This window comes from Onychostoma macrolepis, chromosome 04 (genome assembly GCF_012432095.1).
Source record: "Onychostoma macrolepis isolate SWU-2019 chromosome 04, ASM1243209v1, whole genome shotgun sequence".
Classification (NCBI taxonomy): Eukaryota; Metazoa; Chordata; class Actinopteri; order Cypriniformes; family Cyprinidae; genus Onychostoma; species Onychostoma macrolepis.
The window spans coordinates 11871022-11889999 of NC_081158.1; the positions used below are offsets into that span (position 1 = coordinate 11871022).

At 38.5% G+C, this 18978-nt stretch overlaps 3 protein-coding genes across 5 annotated transcripts; all 3 read right to left on the reverse strand.

Moving 5' to 3' along the window:
* Positions 1–2827: 2827 nt before the first annotated feature.
* On the reverse strand, positions 2828–3905 carry LOC131539449 (gastrula zinc finger protein XlCGF8.2DB-like). The gene has a single exon (XM_058774066.1). It carries the CDS (start codon positions 3903–3905, stop codon positions 3534–3536), a length of 372 nt encoding a protein of 123 aa, XP_058630049.1. The 3' UTR covers positions 2828–3533.
* LOC131539384 (zinc finger protein 501-like) lies at positions 3885–6733 on the reverse strand. Of its 2 annotated transcripts, XM_058773952.1 has the most exons (3): positions 4433–6733; positions 4223–4317; positions 3885–4007 (listed from the first exon to the last, which is right to left on the reverse strand). In XM_058773952.1, the coding sequence occupies exons 1-3, from the start codon at positions 5575–5577 to the stop codon at positions 3913–3915; spliced, it is 1335 nt and encodes a 444-aa protein (XP_058629935.1). In that variant the 5' UTR covers positions 5578–6733; the 3' UTR covers positions 3885–3912. The 2 variants fall into 2 exon arrangements, with proteins under 2 accessions (XP_058629935.1, XP_058629934.1); XM_058773951.1 differs by having other exon boundaries at positions 3887–4317.
* A 7364-nt stretch (positions 6734–14097) lies between these two features.
* LOC131539433 (zinc finger protein 862-like) lies at positions 14098–18908 on the reverse strand. 2 transcript variants are annotated; one of them, XM_058774042.1, is made up of 5 exons: positions 17224–18908; positions 16749–17113; positions 16256–16653; positions 15662–15855; positions 14098–15369 (listed from the first exon to the last, which is right to left on the reverse strand). In XM_058774042.1, exons 1-3 carry the CDS (start codon positions 17513–17515, stop codon positions 16528–16530), a joined length of 783 nt encoding a protein of 260 aa, XP_058630025.1. In that variant the 5' UTR covers positions 17516–18908; the 3' UTR covers positions 14098–15369; positions 15662–15855; positions 16256–16527. The 2 variants fall into 2 exon arrangements, with proteins under 2 accessions (XP_058630025.1, XP_058630026.1); XM_058774043.1 differs by lacking the exon at positions 15662–15855.
* Between the last annotated feature and the right edge of the window lie 70 nt (positions 18909–18978).

Genomic DNA, 18978 nt, shown 5'->3' on the forward strand with positions numbered 1-18978 from the left:
CTATAGAATGGTGTGAAGCCGAAGCTAAATCCTGCAAATCAACATCACTGACGGTGCTGATCCCAATGAAGTCACCATTCTCACCATCAAAGTTTTCCCCAAGATCAGTTGTAATTTCGGCTCTCAAAATATATAATCAGTTTAGACAGGCATTTCAACTCACAGACTTTTCCTTGGAAACCCCCATATGTAATCGTCTTTTCCCAGCTGCCAAGCTAGATGCTACTTTCAAGCAATGGCAGGACTTGGGCAGTTAAATCTAGTGACTTATTCATTGATAATATTTTTGCTAATTACAATGATCATTTCCAAAATATAGAACTTAATTATGATATTCCAAAATATATCACTAGAGAAGATCAAAACAGAATGGATAGCAGAGTTGGGAATTGACATATCCGAAGACACTTGGGATAAAGCTGTTGAAAGAATAAATAAGACTTCATCTTGTGCACGACTCAATCTGATTCAGATGAAAGTTCTCTACCGTATTCACTATAGTAAAACCAAACTAAACCCAAATATAGATGAAACGTGATCGTTGTAATGCACCTATATGCACCTAACACACATGTTCTGGTCATGTACTAAACTGAGACAATTTTGGTTTTCAATATTTGAAATTTTAAACTCGGCATTTAATTTAACAATTCAGCCTAACCCAATAATGGCTTTGTTTGGAGTTACAGGTGACAACATTCACAAAACTAAAGATAAAGAAAATGCCTTGGCATTTACAACATTAATAGCTAGAAGAAGAATGCTTTTAGAGTGGAAATCACCAGTGCCACCTAAACTGTCACTATGGCTTGGTGATGTAATGTTTTTTTCTAAAAACGGAAAAAGTCTAATATTTTCTCAGAGGATCAACCAGAACATTTTACAAAACATGGGATCCTTTAATAATCTATATTGAGAAGAATGTACTCCTCCAACTTTGAGCCCTCCACAGGTTTTTTGTTTGTTTGTTGTGGGTAGATAAAGTGAAAAATGAATGCCTTTTGAAGGTGCTTCTGTCACTAAATGCCTTCAATGTACCTTGTTCTGATAAAAATATTTTAAAAAAATTCTAAAAATTTTAAAAAGCTGAACGTTTATGCTACACAAGATTATTATTTTTGTCTGTCAGCTCCTAGTTCTGTTAGTAGTCAAATGTGTTATTTGTGACGATAAAACGAGGAGTGTGTATTAGCCTGCTTGTAAACACTGAAACGGTTTATTTAATTTAAGACTGTCATGCAACATCATTGAGCTGCAATTTAACCAGCCTATGGTCCTGTTTGTCCCAGGTATGTGTTTTATTCTGTTTTTGTCATGTTCTGTGTAAATTGTTAGCAGCTAGCATTTAGCACATGTGCTGCACACTCGCACGTGCTGAACTATGTGTTGCGTCGTTCAAGAGTTTTGTTTTCCCGTTCTGTCTGTCTTTTATACAAAATATGTAAAATATTGGTCACCTTGAGTTTACAGTTTCACTGCATTAATGTGATTTAATGAGAGTTGAGAAGAATAGGTACAGTTTTGTATTTTATTTTCTCTTATGTGTGTTTTGTTCAGATTTATTTCCACTATATGTTCACGTTCACTCAGAAAAAATGTAATCTGCAGCAGGTTCAAAAAACACATTATTTCCCACATACTGTACATTATTGTTGCTCCGCCTTTCTGAAATGCGTCAATTTTTTACAAAGCTCATAGTTTTGAGAAGCAAGGTGTGCTCTGATTGGCCAGCTATCCAGTACGTTGTGATTGGCCGAATACCTCAAACGTGAGAAGGAAATGTTACACCCCTCACCGTATTGTGATGCCGTGTTCCGGCACAATGACGCAAAAACAGTAAAACCCATTATAAACGAGGCATTTGTTGCATCCATTGGGGATATAAATACTGATTATAATGACTTATACTGTCTTTCTACGCGTTACGTTGTGTAAACATTACCATGTCTGCATTTGTGATCGGAGAAACGACAAACGAGCACTACTCTACACTGCTCAAAACAATAGTCAGTTTGAATAGTCAGTAGCACGACTAAATGTAGCAGAAATGTACTTACAGGCTGTGAGTCAGAAGTGTCAGACTGTCCTTGCAAAGTTGGAATTGCCCCACTTTATTGAAACAGCCTTTCTGCTCTGCTTGCGCGTGCGGTGTGAAACGGGTGTGAAGTCAGTTGTAGTTCTTGTGTTTCTCTTTTCTTCAGTGATTCTGCTTGTTAACAGCAGGTGTTCATCACTAATACTCCATCAGCACTTTTAATTAATCACTTAATGATTTCATTAACTGCAACACTTTTACTCATTGTAGTATGCACACTAGAGGATTTTGCAGTAGGTTTAAAGGGATTAAAGGTACAAATAAAAAGACACCTGTGAAATACATATGATACTGGTTATCAAGGGTGAAACTTATTAAATGTAGACAGACAGCAACCCCATTCAATGTATGTCTTCTGTGAAATATAATTTATTAGGCATTTAAAAGCTCTATTAACAAAATCAAAATATGCAACCTGATGCAAGCAGTATCATCATAAAAAAAAATGTTCAAATAAAGGTAAAAGTGAAAATGAATGAGACAGATCTCTCTTTATTGACTTATAAGAGACCCAAAGTATCTCAAGACAAGAACCAGGAAGTATGACCACATTAGCCGTGTTCTGTCAACACTGCACTGGATCCCTATTAAACATCGTATAGATTTTAAAATCTTGCTAATTACTTATAACCAGAACCGGGAACACTTCCCAAAACACACAATGTACTTGTTACATCGTTAGAAGAATGGCATCTATGCTAATATTAATCTGTTTCTTTCTTATTCAGAGGTCACCGTAGCCACCCGATCCAGTCCGTATCCAGATCAGATGGTGGATCAGCACCTAGAGATGACCTCTACAGCCCTGAACATCAGCAGAGACCAGGACAACTAGATGAGCCCCAGAGACTGATCCCCAGTGAAAACCTCGTCACCTAGACAGCCATCGGGAAAAGACCATGGGAACCAGATGAGTCCTCTGCACAATCTGACTTTGCTGCAGCATTGAACAACCTGCAGGTTTCGTCTGGCCAGAGGAGAACTGGCCCCCGACTGAGCCTGGTTTCTCCCAAGGTTTTTCCTCCATTCTGTCACCAATGGAGTTTTGGTTCCTTCGCCGCTGTCACCTCTGGCTTGCTTAGTTGGGGACACTTCATTTCCAGCGATACCGTCGACTTGATTGCACAGATACTATTGATAGATACATTATTGACACACTATTTTCCTATTTGATACTGTAAAGCTGCTTTGACACAATCGGTATTGTTAAAAGCCCTATATAAATAAAGGTGACTTGACAAGAAGAGAAGCAAAGTGGCCAGTTGCAAAACAACATGAAAGTATATCTTGCATTTTCATGGAAGAGCAGAAGTGGCAGAGCAAGTCTGATGAAAAACAATGAAGAACTGGTTAAAAATTAATATTAGATTCAAGTCTCTCTTAAAAAGTTGAAAGTTGTTTTTTTTCTGGTGCTCTTGAAGTAAATGACTTCCTTATATTACAAATGAGTCTTCTCCTTTGTGTGAACCATCAGGTGTCTCTTCAGGACTGATGCCAAACGGAAATTTTTACCACACTGATCACAGTTAAATGGTTTTTCTTCACTATGAGTGAGCAGGTGTGTTTTCAGAGCATAAGCCTGAGTGAAACTCTTCCCGCATTGGTCACAGGTGTAAGGTCTCTCTCCGGTGTGGATCCTCATGTGACTCTTGAGGTTTCGTTTACTTGGAAAACTATTCCCACACTGATCACAGGTGAAGGGTCTTTCTCCAGTGTGGACCCTCATGTGTCTCTTAAAGTTTCCTTTATCTGAGAAACTCTTCCCGCATTGATCACAGGTGTGTGGTTTCTCTCCAGTGTGGATCCTCATGTGCTTCTTAAGGTTTGATTTGCATGTCAATCTTTTTACACTGAGGGCAGCTGACAGATTTTTTGGCTTCAGTTTTTGCTTTCTTGTTCACATCCATCAGGCCTAAAAGAAACATTAAATCATGTGAGATTTCAAATGAGAGACAAACATGAAAACCCCAAAGTCAAGATCACTGTTGAGTTCAAGAGTCATTTTAATCCCATCAAATCTGGTCGACAAAAGTTCTAGAAGAAAACAAAAATCTATTGGCTTTGTCGTGTAAATGTAGTGAGCATCAGCATGTTCTTCAGCATGAGGAATGAAGAATAAACACCAACCTCTTGGCTCTTCAGTATCATAATGTTTCTTTCTGCAGGATTCTGGATCACTAGCGTTCTCTCCGTCCTCTCCTTCCGGATGATTTCTGGTAGTTCTGCCAAAAAGTAATACGTTTTATTTCCAAAGGACATGACATGGCTCATCATGGCTGTTAGGAAACTTACACAGAAGAGACTTTACTGCTCAGCACATGAATATGAACTACTCACCGTGATTTCAGACCGTGATTGTTTTTCATATGAATGAATAAAGAAAATAACTGAGAGAAACTCTCCCTGCATGGATAGCAGTGATATGATTTATGATTCACTGCATGGGTCCTCATGTGTAGCTTAAGGTAGCTTTTAAAAGCAAAGCTTTTTCCGCACTGATCACACGCGTGCGGTTTCTCTCCAGTGTGGATCCTCTCATGTCTTTTCAGACATGCTGACAGACTGAATCTCTTGTTACAGTGTGAACACTTATAAGGTTTTTCTCCAGTGTGAATTACCTGGTGGCGCTTTAAATGGCTCGCTGAAGTATAAGTCTTGTCACACTCAAAGCACATGTACTCTCTCACACCGGTATGTATTTTCTGATGTTCTTGTAAATATTGCTGACGTGAAAAACTCTTTCCACATTCAGAACATGAATGCGGCTTCTCCTTCACATGAACCTTCAAGTGTGTCCTCAGAGCTGATGCCACAAAAAATGTTCTTCCGCACTGATCACATGTGAACGGCTTCTCTCCGGTGTGGATCCTCATGTGTCCTTTAAGACGTGATGATTCTGTGAAACTCTTCCCACATTGGTCGCATACGTGTGGGCTTTCTCCAGTGTGGATCCAAATGTGTCGGTGAAGATGTTTTTTTATTGTGAAACTCTTCCCGCACTGAACACACGTGAACAGCTTCTCTCCTGTATGAACTCTCATGTGAATCTCAAGACTTCGCTTTCCTCTGAAGCTCTTCTCGCACTGATCACATGTGTACGGTTTCTCTCCAGTATGAACTCTTATGTGAATCTCAAGGCTTCGTTTTTCTGAGAAACCCTTCCTGCACTGATCACATGCATACGGCTTCTCTCCTGTGTGGATTCTCATGTGTCTCTTAAGGTGTGATGATAGCATGTAACTCTTCCCACACTGATCACATGTGAACGGTCTCTCTCCAGTATGAACTCTCATGTGACGCTCAAGATGTTTTTGGTACGGGAAACTCTTTCCACACTGAGTGCAGGTGAAAGACTTCTTGGCTCTTGTTTTCTTTAAAAGTGTCTTTTTCGTCTTCGAGGGACTCGAAGGTTTTTCTCCAGGTTTGTCATGATGTTCCTCCTCCACTTCACTCAGTTCTTCACTTGCCTCGTTCTCTTCCATCAGCTCTGAAAAATGTTGAATTTCATTTTTAGTACATCAAAATAATTCAAATAGAGAAATGGAATAATAGTGATAAAATACACAACTTCTATGATCATTTTGATGCATTTCTATAAATTATATGTTCCTGAAACGTTCCATGAATTAGGTACATTATTACTATCTAACGTAATAACAACATTAAAATGTGCCATAATTTTGACAACAACTTGAGAATATATTTTTCTAAAAATATTTGAATTTTTGTTCTGTGGGATTACAAATGTTTAAACATCAGTTTAAGACATCACATGAAAAATTAGGGTGAAGTGCATTGTTTACGAAAGATGAAGATGAAGAAGAATGATCATGTTAAGCAAAGTCTTTAGCATGAGGTTCCTGTCCTCTTCATTGTAAGTCAAATGAGCCAGATTACAGAGACTCTCTTCTATTGTCTTTAATGGCTCATGGAGCCACCTTCCCATTCTTTATACAGATTGGATCAGGACTTGTGAAACTCTGGAGTCTGGAGCAGTTAACGATACCTGAATACCTCATTTGCATGCTTCATCTAAGGTCGTCACCCAGGTATTTGTCTCCATCTCTAAACACTGACCCCATAAAATATAAACTACAATGAAACACGTCTTTAGTTTAACTTTGATGACTGCAGCGTCACAGCACATTCTCAATGAAGAAACCTTGCTAAAGAGACATCAAGTCTCCCTTGTTTTTGCGTCTAAATTTCCAACAGTCTTCCATTCATACGCATGTGAACGTGGAAGACTGAAACACAAGCTCAAGCCAATTTCCCTGCATTTCTGTTCAACTTTACAATGAAACTTCACATGCTCAATGTCTAGAGTGGCCGCAGCTTTAGCTACTGCACTTCTTTGAGTTTTGACCGCATTCATCAACCCTCTAACCAAAGTGTTTGCAAGAAGAATGAGAGAAATAAGATTACAGATAATTTATGAAAAATACAGCTTTTTTTTAGAAACTATAAGTCAGGTTTTGCTTAAGTTACACTTGCAATCCTGTCAGCCATTCTGGAAAGTTCATGTATAGTCCCATTTCTGTTCATCTAAATCTGATGAAGTGCTTGAATATTTATAACATGAATGTTCTTCAGCATCATGAATGAATGAGAAATCAAAAATAAACACCAACCTGTTTTATCTTCAGTGTGTTTGGGTTCTGGATCTCTCATCTTCTCTCTGTCCTCTTTAATAAACTCAGTCTTTGCAGATTTCAGCTCTCACTGATGCTCTGATGCTCGTCTTCACTTGTAAACTGATGGGAATATTCCAGCATTTACTGGTGAATGGCTGTGGGAGGAGCTTCAGTGATCAAGTGACTGTTGTGGGAGGAGCTTCACCGATGATGTGATTGATGTGTGGGAGGAGCTGATCTGCCAAAATCAAAAATATATCTTTTGAATGAATGAATGGGGCATTTATATAGCACTTTGTGTATTTCTGTACAGCCAAAGTGCTTTATAATCATACAAGGGGATCTCTCCTCACCCACCACCAGTACCTTATTAGGCATGGATGTACATAAAGCACTAAAATGTGCTATATACCAGGGGCGGTTCTAGGGTGAGTGGATATCCGGGGTTTAGTCCAGAGCCATTAATGTATGTATCAGAATAGGTATATACCAGTACTTCAAATAAAATAGGCTATGCTGAAACGTTACATTGGATAAGTAGCTTAATTTTTTTATTTATTTTTTCTTTTAAGAGACAAGTTAATTAATTACAATTTGCACTTACAAATTGCATAAGTAATATTATGACATTAATGTTTCAAATACAACATTTAAAACACAGAAATATAAAATGATAGAAAAAACTAGAATACTTTTAAAAATTAGACTAAAATTACCAATAGTCTTATTGACCGAAGTAATTTTTTCAGTTTGTTCAAAACTGTTTTTATGAATGGGTCAGTAAATCGCTGATTCAAGGCGTTCAAAAACTAAAGTTTTATCAGCAATGAAACACTGCTATGTGCAGAGATGCACGACATGGCTTTGTTTAGAACCAGTTTCACAAATTAAAGCAAAAAGACAATATTTTTTCTACGATTCAAATCACTTAATATTAATTTCTTGTTGGTTGAATTTTGTTGCCTTAAGACTTAGTAAAGTCTTCCACAGACCATGCTAAATCCTAACATGTTCATATAATCGTTCTAAATGCGTGTCCTAGAAATAAAGTCTGTGCATATAATACCATTAAAATATATATTTGTTGCTATACAGTAACAATAATCTAATTTTGACAGATGGTGAGATTGGTATTGTGAATTTATAGGCTACAGTAAGTTAAATATACCTGAAGCAGCTGCATTTTAATAGTAATGATTTTAATAAGCATGAAAATTCATCTTGATGCGCACAAGACATGGTAATAAAAACATTCGGGTCTTCAGCCCCCTTAGCCCACCCCTAGCGCCACCCCTGCTATATACCATGACTGTACTCTTACTGTTTCTGCTCCAGTCCATTACCGCGGGAAGTAGGGGTGCCGAGGGTGCTGCAGCCCCCCCTGGCGTGTAACCCAAGAAAAAATGGGGGGGCTGATGTTAAAAATAAATAAATTACGATTTTGTAACAAAAAATAAATAAAACTCATTACAATTAATAGAAAATAGGCTAATAAGAAGCCTAAGCCTACAATGACAATAAGCAACAGTAAAACATGAATTAAGTTGAATCAAATTGATTGTGAAAGTCGTTTCAACTTAAACTGATTTAGAAAGTCATTTGTTGTATGTATTTAAAACGTATTTAGCTACCACTTGTAGTACACTTGAGTGTACTAATGTATGAAAGATGGGTTCAAGTGTGCTACAAGTGGTGACTAAATACATTTTTTAAATACAGAGATAGTATGTTAAAAGTGCATTTTAGTTCATATTCAAGGTGTCTCAAAATAGCACAGTTGAGTACACTTAGATGATCTTAAGTTTAACTTAAGAAGCACTAAAGGATCATTTTTAGTATATTAAGTACAAAATTAGTGCGCGAAAATAGAACACTTTAAATACATTATGGAAGTGTACTTGATTTTTACCTGGGATCATGTGGGGGGCATCAATTTTCTGCTATGAATTGACCACAAAGCATTAACTACATTGCTGGGAAGGAATTAGACATGCTGGAATGAGAGTGGAGAGGTGTTCAGCCCAGCTGCTGTGTTTCTCTTATCAAGAACGCCCATACCAGTAATGGTTGACGACTTTGAGAAACCTGAAATGCTCTCTGCAGTCTTCCCGGGATCACCAACTCTGGTCTTCACAACAGCTTCTGAATCCTGTCCTGAGCTGAGTTTGCTTTGAATGCAAATACTGAAGAGATGGACACACAACAGGAAGGATGACGATCAGAGGCGGTTCTAGGCTTTCATCTTTAGGGGGAGACCATTAGATACAACGATACAAATGCCCTAAATAAACAGTATTTTACTGTGCTTATGAAAACTGTATTACTGTATGAAGCAGTTAGACACAATCACCTATTAAAGTTACAGAAGTTACTTAGTTAAGAGCAGCTCTTATGTTTTTCTTTTGTTGTTTGGTTAATATTATTAACCTAATATAAGAAATGCATGGATCCGTTATACTGACACACATCCAATATTTTCGTAACTGTTTATGTTTGAGACATACGTTTAACTTCTTGGATATTTGTCAAGACAGCAATTGTGACACAATATTGGGTGTATTTGCTTATTTGCTCAAGAAGATGCGAAAGTGAATGACCCGATCTCATGAAAGTGCATTTCAATGCCACGATTTTCTGTTTCTATTTGGTGTGCTATTTATTCACAGAAACTGACTTAACCATTTCACATACTTTTGAAAAAATATGCACGCCATATGCATGCACGCCAAAGTCAGTTTCTGTGTATAAATAGCACACCAAATAGAAACAGAAAACAATGCTATTGAAATGCACTTTCATGAGACCAGGCTGCCGTGCTGTCCATACAATGCCAAATTAACGATCTGCGCATGAGTACCACACTGAGATTGATAAACAAGCGAGAATGATAAACTTTCTTGAGGAAGCAGTACTGGCCTGATCGTTCAGATAGCTGAGTATAGCTTTAGGGGGGCTGAGACTACCTAAAAAGAACTGCCCCTGATGACGATACAACCCTGTCATCATTCTACTGAATCCATAATGAGTTATCAATGCACGATAGACTGATAATGTGAGGTGAGCACAATTTCGAAAAACCTGCTTCTCTCTGTTCAACTCATCAAGTCCACCAAGCACTAGTCAGGACAAAACCATCTGTATGGATGAAGGATTTCATAAAGTAGTTAGTCAAAAGACAGCATGAATTGGAAGGATGAAGTTGAATATATGTTCAATGAAAATGCATATGCAAATGTCTGCTTTACTGTGACCTAATCAGGGTTCTTACACCTTTTCAAAAGTAAAATTCAAGCACTTTCAAGGTGCATTTTCAAGATTTTCCAGCACTTTAAACTGGTAAATTACATTTACATATATACTTGGGTTCTCCACTTTAAATCAGATGTTATTGTGCTATTAAAAACCACCTGTCTGGATTGCATATAACATTGCTTAATATAAATAGCCAACATACAGTACATAACTTATAAAATTTCAAAAATTAAAGAATTTTCAGAGCATCTGCATTATTTTTAAAACAAAATTTTACTGTATGAGCAAGGTAGGGGCAATGTCTATGGTAACATAAAATGACTTCAAACATGATTAGCAGTTCAAAAACAGGTTTTTCATAAATACACAAAGTTTTACATAGTGATAAACTTCACATTTCAGCCTTTGAACTATTTTTAACAAAATGGATTTGTGAAAAGTTGCTGTTGTCTTAATTTAAAACACACCCACATGCAAAAGTATAAATTATCTTAATTTAAAACACACACCTTACTTTGTTAATAGTTTGGATTTTTGAAGGCACAGACAGCAATGTTTGCATTGTTCAGAAACAAAAACAGCAAATTGCCAGCAGGGGGCGCGTTTGGAACTGCACAAAATGGTTTCCCCGGTAACGACTGTACATAAAGCAGCAATGCTCATTAACGCTACATGAAAATGCCAAACTTTTCTGAGTACAGGTGGTTTCCTTCAGAGATACTTTCACACCGACGCCGCATTTTGACATTGTTTTGTTTATTTATTCAACGAAATCATACCTATATAGTTTTGAGACCTCATGAAATTATAATGAAGTCTTTTCTTGTATCGTTTAAAGCATTTATGTATTTTATGTCCTTAAATTTGAAGTGACAATTACACTTAATGTTGATTAGAGCGGAGCTGTTTTAGGCTTATTTTATGTAAAAAATGATAAACTATTCAGTAAGAAAGCGAATTATTATGAAACGGATGCATCTGAATTTTCAAGCACTTTATCCAAAATTCAAGCATTTTTCAAACCTTGAAAACACGACATTAAAATTCAAGCATTTTCAAGGAATTCAAGCAGCCGTATGAACCCTGCCAAATTTGTATCTTGTCACAGGATTGTCTTTCTAATGTCAAGTTCAGACTACACAATATTTTTGTTGATTACGATAGTCATTGTATCAGATTATGTGATTGTGACTCTCAAAATCTTGGTGTGTCGTGGACAAAAAACATGTCAGTCTACACGCTTCTACCCGACCCTTCATCGCTTGCTATCTTTAAAATGTGTGTGCTTTCTTCAAGAAGACAGGACTATCGACTGACAGAAGGTACTGTGAACATAAACAAACAATGGCTACCTAATGCTGTTTTTTGCTCTGACTGTCTTGTCATCAGAAAAGTCCAAAAAGAAAACTGACAGTGGATAAATACCTGGATTGCATGAAGAGAACAGTATGAACTGTCAATCCTCCAAAGAGAACTTGAGGTAAAATATATATACCGTATTGACCCGAATATAAGACAATGTTTTTTTCTTGGAAATACATCTGAGAAAACGCGGTCGTCTTATATTCAGTGTCTAGACTTTGACAATAATACACCCACAACAATAGGTGGCGCCAAAAACGCATAAAACAAGTGTGCCATGAAATATATAATGTAATGTGTGCTGTAAAGTGAAAACAAAAGAAAAAGAAAAGCTTACAGTAGCATGAGTCGTGACTGTCATGTTAGCCTGATGGGAACAAACTTCCTCTGTAAGTGATTTTAAAACATAAGACAGTACCCAGATTTGAAGACTACAATAAGATTTCACTTCTATTGTTGATAAAATTTTGGTAGGCTACTATGAGATGGATAGCCTAAATGTTATATAATTCAGATGGGCTACCTGTTATTTTTAAGGTACATCAAAAAGTGTATATTTTTCAATGTCATTGTTGGTACATTTTACCAGTGTTTACCATACTTTCAAAACAAAAATTGGTAACACTTTAGAATAGGGAACACTTATTCACTATTAACTACAACTTTTCCCTCAATAAATTCCTAATTTGCTGCTTACTAATAGTTAGTAAGGTAGTTAAGTTTAGGTATTGGGTAGGATTAGGGATGTAGAATAAGGCATTAATATGTGCTTAATTACTACTAATAAATGGCTAATATTCTAGTAATATTCTAGTGTTTTACAGAGAGAGAGAGAAAAAAAATTTGGTTTTCAAAAGCCTTATAATAGGGGTCGTCTTATATTCAGGTCAATACGATATATATATATATATATATATATATATATATATATATATACATATACATATACAGGGCTTGACATTAAGCATTCTCATGTCTCAATTTGTCATTTACTTGTCCGAGTATAAAAGTTACTTGCCCGGAGAGAAAAAAACCCATTTCAATTGAGTTATAAATATAATTATTTATTGCAGATACACAAAACATATTATAGTGTTTATAGTAGGGATGCACCGAATCCAGATTTTTGGGGTTCTGCCAAATACCGAATCCACTGGTTAAGATTCTGCCGAACCCAAAACCGAATACCGAATCCTACTCCCATCCTCAGACCATTAACACAATAAACACATTAATGAAGTAAACAACGTCCACAGCAGTGTATTTTTCATTTTATTTTATTTTAACTGAAAAAAAAATTAAAAAAAGAATAGGCAACATTATGCCAGGATCCAATCAATATCCAAAATATTAGCCTTTTAGATTTATAATCCCATAAAGTAGGCTACCCCCAAGTAAAACCAAAACCTTTCAATAAAAGTGCAACACTGCAAAGAAAAGTTTTTTTTTTTTTTTTTAAATCAGAATGAAATCTGAAATTAACGTTATTGAACATTTACTCAAACATGGATAGTAGGCGATTGTTTCGTTTATAACAGTATAGGCTGCGATTAGAACAGTAGCCAAATATTACGAAAAATTGTTGGCCTGATATAATTAAACATCTAACCTTTCACATGAAATGAGAATTTCCTTTCAGGAAAACAAGACGCTCGGCATTAACGGCTGACAGCCGGTTGCGAGTGTGGGAACGAATGTCCCCAGCAGTACTGAAAAGTCTTTCACTGGGCACAGAGGTTGGTGGCGCACAAAGGTACATTTTTGCAGTTTTCGCCAGCAGTGGAAATCGCTGCTGGTTTGTCTTCCACCACTGAAGAGGATCCTCTCTAAGAGGAATCAGAGGCTCGCTGAAAAAAACGCTCATCTCCGCGTCAGCACCCGGTGTGACTGCCTCAGTATTGCTGCGGTACAGATCGTCCCAGCCGCTCCAGATTCCTGAACAGTGTCGTTTAGCGCAAACATTCGGACCTTGTTCCTCCTCAGCCTGTTTAGTTGCTGTAGTAGTAGGCCTAGCAGATGCGTCTTGATCTGATTCAGATAAACGGGATACAGCCTCCTGCACAAGCAACTTTGATCGACACTGTTCTGTGTCACTCACCCAAAATTTCGCCTTGTATCTGGGATCCAGACTTGTTGCCACAACGAAGTGGCTATTCTGCTCGCTTCCCTCAAATCTATCCTGCAGAGATTTCAGCAAGCGAGTTTTCATCTGCTTGATTCCATGATCGTCTGTTTTGTTGTGGACATAGCGCTTCAGCATCATCACAGCTGGCAGAACAGTGGATATACACGCATTTTCTGCGCTTATTTCTCGTCAACTCCTCAAAGGGTCTGAGCACCTTGAGAACATCCTCCATTAGAGTCCACCTCTGTGCATGAATATGTTGCATACCATCTGTCTCAGACAAGTAGAGGTTTATGGCACGTTTCTGTTCTGTTAAACGATCGAACATCAGATATGTCGAATTCCATCGCGTTGACACGTCCTGGATTAAATGGTGATTTGGCAGCCCCGACTCCTGCTGAAGAGCAGAAAGCCTTGATTTAGCACTTGAAGAGTGCTTAAAGTGACCAACAGTTTTCCTGGCCAGTGCGATCATGTCAGAAACACTTTGCTGTGATAAAAGACTGTCGTGGATGCACAACTGGAGCGTGTGCGCAAAACAGCCAACACTTGGAACCCCTGCCAAGCATTGTCCCTCAAGACCAGGTGACACTTGTTAACAGGTATGTCCCACGCTCTGATAATTTCTTGCAGTGCATCTGCAATGTTTAATGCGGTGTGCCTTCCATCAAATGCTTCACATCGAAGAATAGCATGTGTGCGCTTAAAATCATCATCAATCCAATGTGAGGTCACACTGATGTAGGACTGTGTAGTGTACTCACAAGTCCATATGTCGCATGTAAATGCAAAAGCATGTGCTTCGGCAACGTGTGCTTGTATGCGGGAAGTGATGGACTCGTGCATTTCAGGGATGATTTTATCAGCAAAAAGCGCCTGGAGGGGATTTTGTAACGTGGCTCAAGCAGATGGAGTAGCTCGTTGAATCCAGTATCTTCCACTATGCTATAGGGCTGCAAGTCAATGGCTATCATTTTCCCAATTGCTGCATGAATGGCTCACTGAGGCCCACTGTTTGTTTGGTGTAGGGCTAGCAAAGCTGCTAATGGTCGTCTGGTTAACACAAGTTTTTAGCTGTGACTGTCCTTCCTTTGCCATACCTGAAGTTGCTGCATTTTGGCTGCTGTCTGTAGATTCCTTCATGCACAACTTGTATTCTTTCGGATGTTTAATACGCAAATGTTTTAACAGCGGCGATGTTGTGTATTGTTTGGGGTCCTTGCCACCACGAGACAAATCGGCATTGCAAATTGAACATGTAGCTCGACTTGAATCGCCTTCTTTCAACTGAAAGTACTGCCAAACAACACTTTTTCTGCTCACAAGTTCCATTTTCACTTTCTCACATATACTGCATTCGAACGGTCCACCTTAAACACCTTCCCGTACTCAACGGCGGCGTGACGTTGACCAGTGTAGCGCGCTTAATGCAAGGTAAGGGTTCGGTGGATTTTTTTTTTAAGGTTCGGCAGAAACCGAACCCCGTCAAAAAGTCCAATATTCGGCCGAATCCTGGATTCGGTGCATCCCTAGTTTATAGAGTTTAATAGTATATATGCAAGTTTGTGTGCATGTCGCATTTAGTTCAGCAATTCTGCGTCTTCGGTGTTGGTGTCTGTTTGTCTTGATTGCCAGGGGTTAAACCCTGGTCGACGCTGTCTTTGGCTGCTGGTCCACCACCTCTCCACTGCCAGTCCAGCATCAAAATGCTTAAGAGCTGGGCCTTCCACTGATAAAAACATCAGTCGCTGGAGCTGGTCTGGGTTCAGGCTGGTCCTCCAATCAGACTTTACTCGTTTGCATGGTGGAGAATCCTCTCTCACACACTGCAGTGTTGACTGGTAGGACAAGGTAGACATTCATCAGAGGCACCAGATTCTTGAACCGTGTACGCCTTTCCTCTGAAAAGCATGACATTAAGCTGTGAGTTTATCAGTACAGGGCTGTTTGTCAAAATATTTCATTTCATAACATGAACCGAAAAGGGTCAATGTTCATCCTGAAATGTTCCTGTTACATACACAGAATATAAGGATTCAGTATTCAATATTCATTCATGTCACTACAATATTACACACACCTGACATCAGGATGTTCATAAATGTGTCCCTCATAGGGACAGATGATCTGCCCTGAGCAAAAGCTTTGTAAGTCTGGATGTCTGACACAACATCCTCAGTGCAAATTCCCTACCTAGACAGAAGACCACTGAAGTGCTCTGTTAGTGACCTGACATCCTCCTGTCCACTCTCCCTGAACTGCATGCATGCACTGAGGTCTGATTTCTCACATTTGGGCCAGACAGATGGATCGAACTCCCCTAAAACGGCTGGCAGGACTGTCCCTTTCTAGGTCCTTTATTCTCTCCTCTAAATGTGAGATGACATCTGTTTGGATCATAACAAAATTAATTTTCAGAACAACAAATATATTTTTAATGAAATCCAAGAGGTTTCTGTCCCTCCATAGAGAGCCACTGCAACTTAAACATCCAAGGCCCAGAATGCTAGGAAAGACATCATTAAAGTAATCCATGTGACTCCAGTGGTTTAATCTCAATTTTACGAAGTGATGCAAGTGCATTGTTGGCTTGCTAAGGAGGGACAGAAAACTCAGATTTCAAATAAAAATGTCTTCATTTGTGTTCCAAATAAGAATGAAGGTCTTAAGAGTGTGGAACATCAGGGTGAGTAATTAATGACCGAATTTTCATTTTTGGGTGAACTAACTCTTTAATGCATAAAGAAGGCTAATGTGCATAATTCTACATAATACTTAATTTCTTACCTATCACTTTTACCCTCTCTTCCTTCAAGGCTGGTGGTGATGCACCAGGAAACTTCACTCCTTTGTATTCCCCAGTTTTTGTCACTGCATCATAAACACAACTCATGTGTGGGCCCATTTCTGCTTTTAGGGCAGTCATGTTCCAGAAGCATTTTTCAGTGCTCTCGATAGCTTGACAGATAGTGGTTGTGTCTTTCTGGATCTCTTTGCTTAACTCTGTTAGCTGGTCCAGTGTGTCACACATGAAGTGTAGGAACAAGACATTGTTGATGTTATGCAAATAGTTTGTTACTTGCTTTGCCCGTCCCACAGCTGTTGATTGTTGATTTTGGTTTCCTTTCCACACTCAGCAGGTCTTCAAAATGGGCCACAAAGATGTGGTAACTGTCACATAAAATCTACAAAAACAAACAACAACAAAATAAGGTCCATGTGCCTGAACTCATTTCCATTAAAATTTGATTGACACGGCTGAGAAGGATTCATCACTCACCTTTGTTGCACGATGCACATATGGCAGCCATCGAGCTCCATGCAGGTTAGATGGCTTAAGTACCTTCTCCTCCAGAGCCTCAGCGATAAGGCGGAGCTCTCTGAGGGCTTTGGGGGAGTAGTGGTACTGCTCATAGATCTGCCTCAAGGTGCTCTGAAGTTTCGCCATGTTGCAGTCTTCTTTAATTGCTTTCAAAACACCAAGCTCCAACCGATGAGCAACACAGTGTATTGCTATAAGGTGAGGGATGTCCTTCAAAAGTTGGGCTGACACACCATTCCTGCATCCTACATTGACAGCTGCTCCATCACTGCCAAATCCAACCAGCTTGTGCCTCCAGTCAGAAATATCTGCTTCTTCAAAAGCTTTGTAAGAAAACAGGAAAAAAGAGACAACATTTTCTAACTAAGTGCAAAAAAAGATCCAGCCTGGTGATAGAGGCAGTTAAGTTAAAATGACACCCATACAACATTACCTGTGTAAATGGCATGCAGAATTCCAGCAGCGGTTCCCTGTTTTACATCTTGAATAGAGAGAAAGACATTTACTGGCCCTTCTTCACCCAGAAAGCGGACATAGATGAGCTCATTTTCGATTGTGCCTGCATCAGTTGCCCCATCAATCATAATGGAGAAATACTTCTTTAAAGTCTCCATTAGTTTTTCCCTCTCCATGTCATATATGATGCTTATGAAGCTGTTAAAAGAACAAACAAAAAATAGCAGTTTACAGTTGTGGGTGATGAAGGCAATACATACTGAGCACATGCTTTGTCAGAATCATAGCAGTCTGGAAGTTTTCCACCTGTTTTTGGATGAGCCCATGTAGAGAGGGGAACAGACTGAAAGGTAACTCCTCCTTTGCAATGTAGTAGGCTGTGTACATCACATTCTTCATTTTTTCAAACAAAGCCTGCTCCATTTTTTGCACTCCTTGAACAACAGCTGGTACTGGTGCATTAGGTTCTTTTACCCTCTGTGCAGCACTACAGGACTGGTGGTGTTTGCTTTTGTCATGGGCCAGAAGTGTATCATGCCTGAAGGCATCTGTCCCCTTGACTAATGAAGATGAGCTGTAATAGAGTAATACTTTTCACTTTCCTAACCTCCTCTCAAACTCTCCACCTCATTTGGCAGGGGAGTGTAAAAACATGCACAAATGCAAAAGTTACTACCCATGAGTCCTTTTGATTACACACACACAATTATGTATCTTTAAAAATTTTACAGTATACATTTTAAAAATTAAGGCTCACTATTCAGACAGTTATTTTTAAGTAATAAAAATAGGCCCAAGTGAACAATAGCCTTTAAAATAACTTAAAATATGAATTAACATCGTGCAAGTCGTATTGAAGAGGTCGCCAGCAGTCTTTGTTACACTTTACATCACAATCAAATCCTTATTTAATATTTTCTAAACTGCATTTAAGAGGTCCTATCACTCTCACGCTCCTATCCTTTTTTTATTGTATTGATTACAGTGACTATTTCTTGAACATCGCAACGTGTACAACATCAAAACATGCAAATTCGAAGTGGGTTGGATTTCAATTCTGAAACTGTGAAAGACGGCGAGACACCGCTGTATACTACTACTTGTTCATCGGATTACATAATTTAGTAGTACGTGTGAATAAAATGATTCTGTCTAATTTATGTGTGACAATGTGTGTACACATATATCGTTAGGACCCATGGGATTGCATTTTCCATGACTGAAGTGTACGATGACAGAAGTTATTAAATTACTAACAATAGACGTTTTATTATAAAATTGGTCAGATATTGAAGCTAGATTTCTAAATCCTTTAATGAATCACTTACTTGTCAGCCAAATTAGGATGCATCCGACAGGCCGTGCAAAACATCACTCCATCCTTGTCCTTATAGCGCACCCAGTCAAATTCATCCCTCCACGAATTGATAAATTTCCTTTTCCTTTTTTTTTCATAATCCGTGTTAGACTCTGTGGTCCTTTTTTTTGCGTTTGATGCTTTACCAGGCCCTTGACCGGGCTGCGGAGGCTTGAGAAACATCGCTTTTTAGGAAATTAAAACTACGCGCTTAGCTGTTGCTGCCTGAGGTAAAAATACAATTGGATTCTGATTGGTCAAGTTCGCTTCCAATCGCTGATCTAGTTTCCGCTGCGGCAGCTTGAATTTTGTTACTGACTATAACGAAGGCTATATCACAAATATAGGCAGATATTATTGTTTTTGACATTTTCA